Here is a 9,254-nt window from a genome sequence, read left to right on the forward strand (position 1 = left end):
CGACGAATTAAATATTAATCGAACCAGAAGAGGTTCTGACAAGATTGAGAGGATGAATGGAGAACAATATGAAAAAGATTAAAGACCAACGAGTGTGGATAAGGAATAGAAATAAGACATCGGTAATGATATTTGACGTATAATCAGGAAAAGTTGACTGCGCAATAAAAAACAGCTATGAAAGAAATTAAATCGAAAAACGATGTGCGAATAGATAGGTACGCGACACGAAATAAAAGATGGAGCCCTAGGCCTGGCTTGGGGAGAGCGACGACTAATGAGCACTAGCAAATGCAAGACTTACTTCCTTCTCCTCGACAGGGAAGCACCTCCAAGTCCCCTTGCCTTCTCACCTGACGACGGTGGCAGGCGATCTGTAGAAGTTGCCTTGAGGGCTCGTGTTGGTGAATCCCAATAAAGTCTTGTACAAACGATTGATGGATTTTTCGAGATATTTAAGTAAGGGACAGATGCAGCGTTTCGCATAGGTGGGAGCGGCTGTGTAATGTTGGCTTCTCCTTAAATACCTTCTCTGAAAATGACCACGCCGATATAATGAGAATACACATGTCTCCATCGAATTGAAACAGCACAGCTTGTAAAAATGACATTTATGTAGTATTCATAACTAACTCAAGAAATGAAATACGCGTATTTCAACGGTTAATTTATTTCATTGATTTTATTTTATCTTCAATGGCGAATTAATCTACTGATTTAAACATCGGAGAGATACATATTCTCATAAGAGAGAATATTTCTCATAAAGTGAACATGCATTGAGTGAGCAAGTTAGCATTTGCTCATTACCTGCCAAAAATATCATGTCGTCGATATTTCAAGGGGCGCGCGCATCTCTCAGATATCGAATGCGCGGCATGGGCGCGTAAACGTGTCCAGCAAGCAAACAGCTGCCTCACAACATTTATTTATTATTTATTTATAAATTTAACTTTGCTTCTACTCTTTTATTTCATTTTCAATGCTGCATATTTATAATTGTTTTATTCGGTTATTTTTGCTGATATGTTTAATTTTAATTGAAAGTCAGCGATAATTAGGATGAGATTTCCGGGGATTTAGGTACACCACTCCTGACTTTTCATCGGGTATCCTAAGCGTTGAACCACCAAAGACAGAGAGATGGAGAGAACCTGCCGAAACTACGGGCGAGGCTTCAGCATATGACCTTCGGGCATGCAGGCGGATATTTTTCCCTGCGGATTAACTTCTGCGCTAGATTTTGGGACATTATGTGGATACATTGCTGTGTAACTTGTTGGACGTCTTAGAAATCGTCGTTGAACGTTTATCCTTCCCGATTGCAGGGACTGATGAGAGCAATAGCCACCAATAATTTCCATTAGAGTGCAATTGTGGTCCACTCAGACTTGGCGAAATGAGTGAGGGATGACGACTGGTGCACCAGAGCACCCAGTCGTTGGCCAATGTTTGCATTCATTTCCATTCCCAACAGAGCAGCAACCAAGCCGTTGATAGCGGGGAAGACAGGAGATAATCGTCATTCAAGAAGAAGTAAACTTGTTAAGGAGTATTTTCAAGATCACACCAGAACGACCTGCATCTTTCCTACCACGAAAAGTTGGCCTGATGCATGTGAAAACCAAAAGCGAGGCGCGAGACCAACTCCTCCAACATTTGGTAAAGAAATGAGATGGCAAGTGTAAGCAGGACAGAAAAATCTAGTATTAGAGTAGACATGGCTGAGTTGTTCTTTATTTACGGCACGCTACAATAACACGAGAATATTGTTCCACAAGAAAAGAGAACAATGTCTGAACGTATATATTTCATTCAACTAACGAAAAAGTTTCAGTTTTCTATTTTAAATGCTTCGTAATTTATTTTGAAAGACATCTTCGTAACTAATGATATTTATATGATTTTCTTAATTAGACAATTAAAGTTACCTTGATTTTGATGATTTTAAGCATCTTTTTCCCACTGACTCGCCCCTCTAATAATTGATTGAATATCCAAATATTTAGAACAAAAAATAAATGAAAATAGTGGATGGTATGGAGGACAGCCGTTTGGAAAATACGGAGTGGCTACGACTTGGTGTAATTACGAATTTCAAGCCGGTGAGACTCAGTGCGACCGCACGTGAAAGGAAATCCGGCGCTCACCACTGCCGGGTCAAGGGAGTTGAGATAAGGGAAACCGCGCATGAGCCACTCAGTGTAGTCACGACCTCCGTGAAGGCTGCACGCACTTGGGAATTGGCTTTCGAGAAGAGCGTCAACCCCCGCGAGCAACGCCATGAAGTTCCGCGAGACCTTACTCCTTTCCACCGCCATGGTTCTCCTAACTGTGACGCAAGTTAGAACAGGTAACTTCCGATCACTTTCTCGGGTTTCAGTTAAATCACGCATTGTAAGGAGCAGCCCTTCTTTATCGCGCCTATCCCGAATCTCCTTTCGTGGAGTCTCTTAAATGCGGAGTCTGTATCAGTGTACGAGCAAGTAATTTATCCTTTCTAATGCAAATCCCTCGTGGTGTTCATCCCCTCTCCCTGTCTCTTCTCGAAATCCCGCGAAACAAACATGGACAGATTTGGGACCGCGGGTGCAGAGTTATCGTCACCTCACCTTTTTAGTTACTTTATCGAAGTTATTCCGCACTCGCATAACCCTCATTAATGTCAATTGGAAACAATAATTAAATATATAATGGATATGCGATAACACTAGCGAATAGTTGTTAAAATCTGAGGATAAGTTTGTCAGAACAGGAGGGCATGTTCATGTCTTTCTACAGGATCACTTGCCCTTAATTTTCTCATTCTTGGTACGTTGACATCTGTCCTGTCTCCTGATCTGAGGAAATACACATTCGTTTGCTCTTCTTCAACTCATAGTTGTAACCTCCTTACTCGGGATCAGGATTAAAATTCCTCAAGGAGTCTGGCATGACTTTTCCTCAAAAAATGTTGTAATAAAAATAACCTTCCGTTAAATCCAAAGGCCAAAATTTAACTTAGCGGTTTAAGCTTTCAAATAATGTATTTCTTCCATTACTAAATTGACTTCCGTGAGTGCTTGGTTTTTTATTACATAAAATACTCCTCGATTAGTAAAGAATTACAACTGTCTTAGATCGTTTTTTCATACTTAGTCATGCAGAATTCTAGCGCCCAAGTTACACGTCGCCTCTTTGAGGACTTCATTCATTTTAAGGCCCTCCCATTGTAATTCTTCATCTCTCCTTCTTCCCTGAATCTCTCGCGTTTATGAAATCTGAGGTTTCCGCGACGTGTGAAAAGTGACGATGCGTCGATCCTGCACTGGGGAGGAGGTCGACACTCTGACCCGAAGATGCTCCCACCCCAGCATGGCTGGAGAAACTGCTGTCGCCAAGAGACGCCGTTTTAAGCGGAGGCACGTCCGAAAGCTTTTGCGTTCACACATTAAAATTAATCGTCTCGTCTCAATTATTCCTTTCCACTGTCATTAACAGTTCGAATTATTTATTTTTTCTTTAAACCTCCTGAGAATTCGTCCAACTTACTGCATAGCGTGTTCACTTCGTTCTTTCATTCCTAATGATATCCTCATTATTTTTCTCCGCGAAGTATGTTTATTATTCTACGAAATGTTTTTTAAAATTCAAACGAATTTTGGTTGTTAAAGTGAATTGATTATGTAGTAAATACGATTGCGATTGCATGTTTATTTTTAGTCCACTGCAATCGAAAGTCTCAAATCAGGGAGACCAGGCGAAACATTTGAAGCTTTGTAACGCTAATTAGCAATTTTACTCCGACACTATTTGATTTATAACATGTAAATTCAAGCTATAAATTTAATCTTATTATTCTATCCGAAATTCTAATACTACAGAATAATTAATGGCAGATTCATTCTTCTATTCGACGTAATATAAGTACATTTATATTTTATTTTCATCTGCTCTTCATCTAAGTTAACAAATTAAATAGGTGTCGTAACTTTACCCGTTACTGCCCCCAATTACCCACTGCATATATATATATATATATATATATATATATATATATATATATATATATATATATATATATATATATATATATTGATTTATTATAAACATGTTTTGGAAAAATTCTCTACCTTGAGTAAATATATGTACATGATAACATGTTCTTTCTTTAATTATTTGAACCGTATAGAGTGTACCCCAGGCACCCAATGGAGGGAAGACTGCAATATTTGCTTTTGCGGCAGAAATCGCCAAGTGGCCTGCACCAGAATGGGATGCGATCCGAGAGAAAAACGACAAATATCACCCGGTATGTCTTATTTCACAGGATATTGATCGTTACAAGGGATTCTGATGGATTGGGTGAATGGGGCTCGAGGATTAGGACAAGTTTTTCTATAAAACTTGAGGCATCAATTTATAGCGACTTTTTGATAACGAATGTTAAATATGAAGTCCAAATAAAGGAATTCTCATTGGGTAATATTTGAAATCCAGTTTTATAACTATCGGATTATTAATTTGAAAGTTTATTTTTAGGTCGTTAATCCTTAACTGTAAACTACTATCCGTCTCTCTCTCTCTCTAGATCATCTTTCCCCTTGTAATTTGGACGAGCCATCATTATCAATCCGAGGATTAGTCTCTCTACTGTCCAAAAGTTCTATTGTATCGCTTTCATATGCCTTTGCTAGTACCATTTTCAGTTAGCAGCTGTTTTTCTATACTTTCTTCGCCATTTTTATTCTGCTAACTTTCTCAAGGCCACATAAGAGGTCAGCTTTACTGGCTCACCCATAACAGATGGAATTTTCCCCACTGTTTTTGGATTCCGTCTTTCTCGTCCTTGAGTGTTGTGTCACGTCAATTCCGCAGATTGCATCCTCTGCAGAAATAAAGCCAAAGAGTCTCATTAATTCTTTTCTTGGCGTTGCCCATAGAAATTCACCGCGCAAATCATTCTACCCATCCTTGGGGGTAATCCATCCGGCAAAACACGACAAATAAATTTTGCACGGTATTAGTGCACGAATGCGTCAAGGGATGTCATGTGGAAAACTAGTTCACAATCAGAGAGTCACTATTATGATAAGCCCGTATAAAAACTAATTTTTATGTTCGTGACACGCGCCATTAATTATCAAGGCGCATCTATTGCTTATTTTTAAGATTCTTGCTGATGTGAATTTTTGGCTTGAGCTCGCGACAATATTCGCAGGACGAATGAATTTGACTCGGCAATTTATTACTACGCCTATAGACGGCCGAAGGCCTTCCTATTGAGTCTATCTTTCACTTTATGTTCGCTACTTTAAAAAAATTAACATAGAGCACATCATTTTCGCAAATAAATGCAATATTTTCTCATTAACACGTCTCGAGAATATAAATTTTAAACAATTATTTAGTTTGCATTGGAGGTGACATGGAGTAGGGTCGATGAATCAATTAAGCATATGATGTTTTTTATGCTGAAATCTTTGCCTTGCAGAATGCTCCCCGGGGGCCAGATGGAAGGAGGACTGCAACAGTTGCTTCTGCACGAGCACAGGCGTGCCGGCTTGCACCATGATGGGTTGCATTAGGAGGACCTCCAGATCCCGTGAGTCATCAGCTCAATCATCAAAATTAAAAGCCATCACCACGGCCGTGCTTGGCGTTCGATGACCCATAACGAGAACTCTCGAATAATTCCAGATCGCTGCGTCCCCGGAACCGTTTGGAAAGAAGACTGCAACACGTGCGTGTGCCACGAGGGAGGGCGGGCGTCCTGCACCGAGATCGGCTGCTTGAAGCCGTCCAGCCAGTGAGGTGGGAGAGCAACCCATCCCCCCCCGCCCGCCCCCGCTGCTGTCCCGCCGCAACCCCCTTCGGTCCCTCGGCGGACGAGGAGGTCGCCCGCGAGGGGCAAAAGAACGCCGTTGAAGTGGAAAAAAATGCAACCAGGCTTTCGACTAAATACGCGCCCCACGCTTGCACGCACACCCTGTTGATATACTCACATTTGTCAACGCTACCTGCTGTATCATTTGTAACATTCCATTAAAAGTGTACCTGTATGTATTTCTGCAGAGTAGTGGTATTATTAATAGTAATGGTATCACCTGTTCTCTCCGAAATTTACTTTTTCATCGATAGTCAATTATAGAGAACAAGTCGACCTTCCATTTCTTTGCGGATGCGCAAAAAACTGAACAGTGTTTTAATCGATTTGTTATTTTTTTTAAATTTGTCGATATTTTCATCTTTTACCGATAACGTGGATATTTTTATTTGCGTTGGGGACTGAGGGATATACATTTTCTTACTCCATCCAGAAATAGGCAATCATAGTGGCTCGTAAACACGGTTTAAGTTGCATTATGGAGATCTATTGGGAGCCCTCACAATGTGAGCACAAATGAAACCAATCGGATAAACTAAAAGAGAAAAGGGAGAAATATTAGTATAGTCCCAGACCAGTAGAGAGTGTCTCTTTCCTCTCTCAAAGAAGATATTTGCTGCTGGCCAACACCAGTGGTAAAAATCACCTGGTAATGTAATTTATCATGTTTTTTCTAATATTTTCAAACTTGTAGTGTTCGTCTAGTGTTAGGGCCGATTATATTCTTCAATATCACTCCAACTTTAACCAGGCAAAACTTGACTTTCTTCAGTCCGGCAGAAGCATATAGTATGTGGGTTGGACTTCAAGAAGTTAGGTTACATTGTTCGAGTTTCAGAAAAGTATTAGGAGAAGTGTGACTCAACTTAAGTTGGGCCACATAGGGAATGTGTGGCAAATGTTTGGGAACCGCAGGAGAAGACGTGATGGAGGAAGACCATGGAGATGGAGAAATACCGTATAGAACTCTAAATAATAAACCCAGTGGAGAAGACATAAGGGCCTAGGAAATGTGGTGGAAAGAAATTTGTGAAGATATGGCGAAATCTCGTAGATATAAATGTAGAAGGGTTATCTAGGGAAGGTAGAGAATTCTCAAACGATAGCAATAGAAAAACTACACCGACCATGCGTGATGACTTATAAAAGGTATTAATGAATTTGGAATAAATTTAAAAAAGACAAAAAAATACGTATAAATATAATAAGGAATAAATATAAGGTTGGCAAACTCAAAATAAGATGGAGAAGGCAATGTTATGTGCGATAAATAAAGACATAAAATAATGGTACAGGAAGTAAAGAAGAGCAAGGTATTAGGAATAAGCAGATGATATCCTCATAATATTAGTAAAAGAATTTAGAGAATTGAGGGTTTTAGGATTTATATCAATAATTTACGAAGAATAAGTTTTGCCAGAAGACTTTGTTGCATCAATTTTAATCTTGATTCAATTTCGGTGACACGCGGCTTCATCGATAGAAGTTAGTATAGCATTGCAAGCATCTGCATTGTCGTAAAGTAGTTTTGCTTAGAAGGGGGAAGGAATATGTGACGCTATTGCAGCGGCGAGGAATGTATTACAAAATAATTATGCATACTATCATAATGCATTTCTTGGATTTCAAGATGGTATTCTATAGAGTAGAGTGGGCAGAGCTGACGGTACTGCTGAATGTAAAAGTAGATTGGAGGGATGCTTAATAAAAAAGATTTTTGAAAAATGACAACAAGAATCATTGGCACTACAAATGTCAACAATTTTTATCATATAGACTCAAAAATTTTACAAAAAAATTATTTTAAAATCCCAATAAATTTACAAGAATGTATATCATCGTAAACTAGGAAAAGCTTTTATGGTAATGCTACAATGTCTCTGCTAATTACTCTTATCTGAAACCTACAAAGTGGTTCTACAGGTGAATCGCATCAAATAACTCCCAAGTCCATAACCCATTAGGATGCTTATTTATTCAAATTCTGCATTTTGATTGGTTGAATGTCTCCTCTGTTCATCTAGTACCTCCCTCGCCATGTCTTGGCATCCAGATATTTCTTGCTTGCATGCTTTTCTGAGTCAAAATAAATAGCTTTCTCCTCACATTCTCATCCCCCCACAGTTTGCATTGCAGGGACATAGAAAGGAACTTCATGCGCCAAGCATTTTGAGCAAATACTCAGCCCATGAAACCGGAACTCCCTTGAACATTTCAGAGAGCCCAACTAGGGGTGTCACACTGAGTGAAAATATCTCACAGTAAAAAATGGAAATGCGAGGCATTTATCTTAATTCTCTTGGTTATAAACTTTTAGAGTGATACTGCTGATCATTCAAAGATTCTTAAACTTTATGGTATTTAGGGTTTACAACCTTGCACAAGGTTTCAACATCCAGAAGAAGTCAAAATACGTGTGTTTTGCTGGGTGACGGGGTCTGCGCCATCAGGTGATCCTGTGTTGTAAAAGCAGGAGATAAGGAGATGCAGATGACCCTATGTGATGTTGCTGTACCATAAATTGGAAAGATAGGCAAACCACTGAAGCGGCAGAGCAATGGGAGGTACCCAGGATTAAATCACAGCTGAACAGTACTTTATTAGCCTTAACCTTAGTCAGAAAACATCACTTTTTGGCCTTTAGATCGGACTATTAACGGTGTAAACAATGGGGACAAAGGCCCAAACCCTAGGTGGAGGATAACCCACCCAGCCGGAAATCGAACCCGCGACCCTTGGATTGGCAGGTGAAGACGTCACCCCCCGCCACCGAGGCCGGCAATGGAGGAAAGGAAAAGGGAAGAACAAACTCGACCTGATACGTAAAATTTGGGAGAGGGAAAAACTATCAAGATAATGGAGGACAGAATTTATCCGCCCCATTTTTTATGGAAGGAATAAACTCCAGTGTAGAAACTATAGGGACAGTAGAAACAATTGAACATTACTAATTGCCATTCAAAGTGTCTCCTCTATTATACAAGTGCAGAGTTATCTACGCTGGGGAACTCATAGGTGGCGGCTTTCGACCAATGGTCGAAACGCTTGCCGTACATTTTGCACATTCCTTTCTTCTGAGCGCGGCGCCGGGAAAATATCCATTGGTGGGCAAACAGAGTGCCTTGGCCTCCCTCGGTGAGCTTCGAGTTGGGCGCGACTGGGAAGCACATCCATAGCACGTGATGCATCTCGCGAAGTGTCACCCCGTGGCTTAGTTTAGTATCCTCGCTATCAAAGGCAACCTGATTCGCCTGTTTGAGATCTGAGAATAGTGGAGAAGATGCGCGAAATTGAGAACCGATTTACATCTACATCTACATAATACCCCGCAAGCCGCCGCAAGGGCGTGTGGCGGGGGGTGTTAGGTCACCAATTAGTGCGCATTAAA

General features: G+C 40.3%; 1 protein-coding gene across 1 annotated transcript; it reads left to right on the forward strand.

The window, feature by feature from the left end:
- Positions 1-2,215: 2,215 nt before the first annotated feature.
- Positions 2,216-6,055, forward strand: LOC139688634 (serine protease inhibitor I/II-like). The gene is made up of 4 exons (XM_071586194.1): positions 2,216-2,353; positions 4,172-4,291; positions 5,474-5,584; positions 5,680-6,055. Exons 1-4 carry the CDS (start codon positions 2,284-2,286, stop codon positions 5,790-5,792), a joined length of 414 nt encoding a protein of 137 aa, XP_071442295.1. The 5' UTR covers positions 2,216-2,283; the 3' UTR covers positions 5,793-6,055.
- Positions 6,056-9,254: the final 3,199 nt, after the last annotated feature.

Source organism: Hetaerina americana, unplaced genomic scaffold (assembly GCF_022747635.1).
Source record: "Hetaerina americana unplaced genomic scaffold, ioHetAmer1.1.p SCAF_21, whole genome shotgun sequence".
NCBI lineage: Eukaryota > Metazoa > Arthropoda > Insecta > Odonata > Calopterygidae > Hetaerina > Hetaerina americana.

Bases quoted from the DNA above. Each gene is read 5' to 3' on its own strand.
- LOC139688634 (XM_071586194.1), top strand. From the start codon at position 2,284: ATGAAGTTCCGCGAGACCTTACTCCTTTCCACCGCCATGGTTCTCCTA. The intron at 2,354-4,171 runs GTAACTTCCGAT...TGAACCGTATAG, and splicing joins TGTGACGCAAGTTAGAACAG to AGTGTACCCCAGGCACCCAA. The intron at 5,585-5,679 runs GTGAGTCATCAG...GAATAATTCCAG, and splicing joins TAGGAGGACCTCCAGATCCC to ATCGCTGCGTCCCCGGAACC.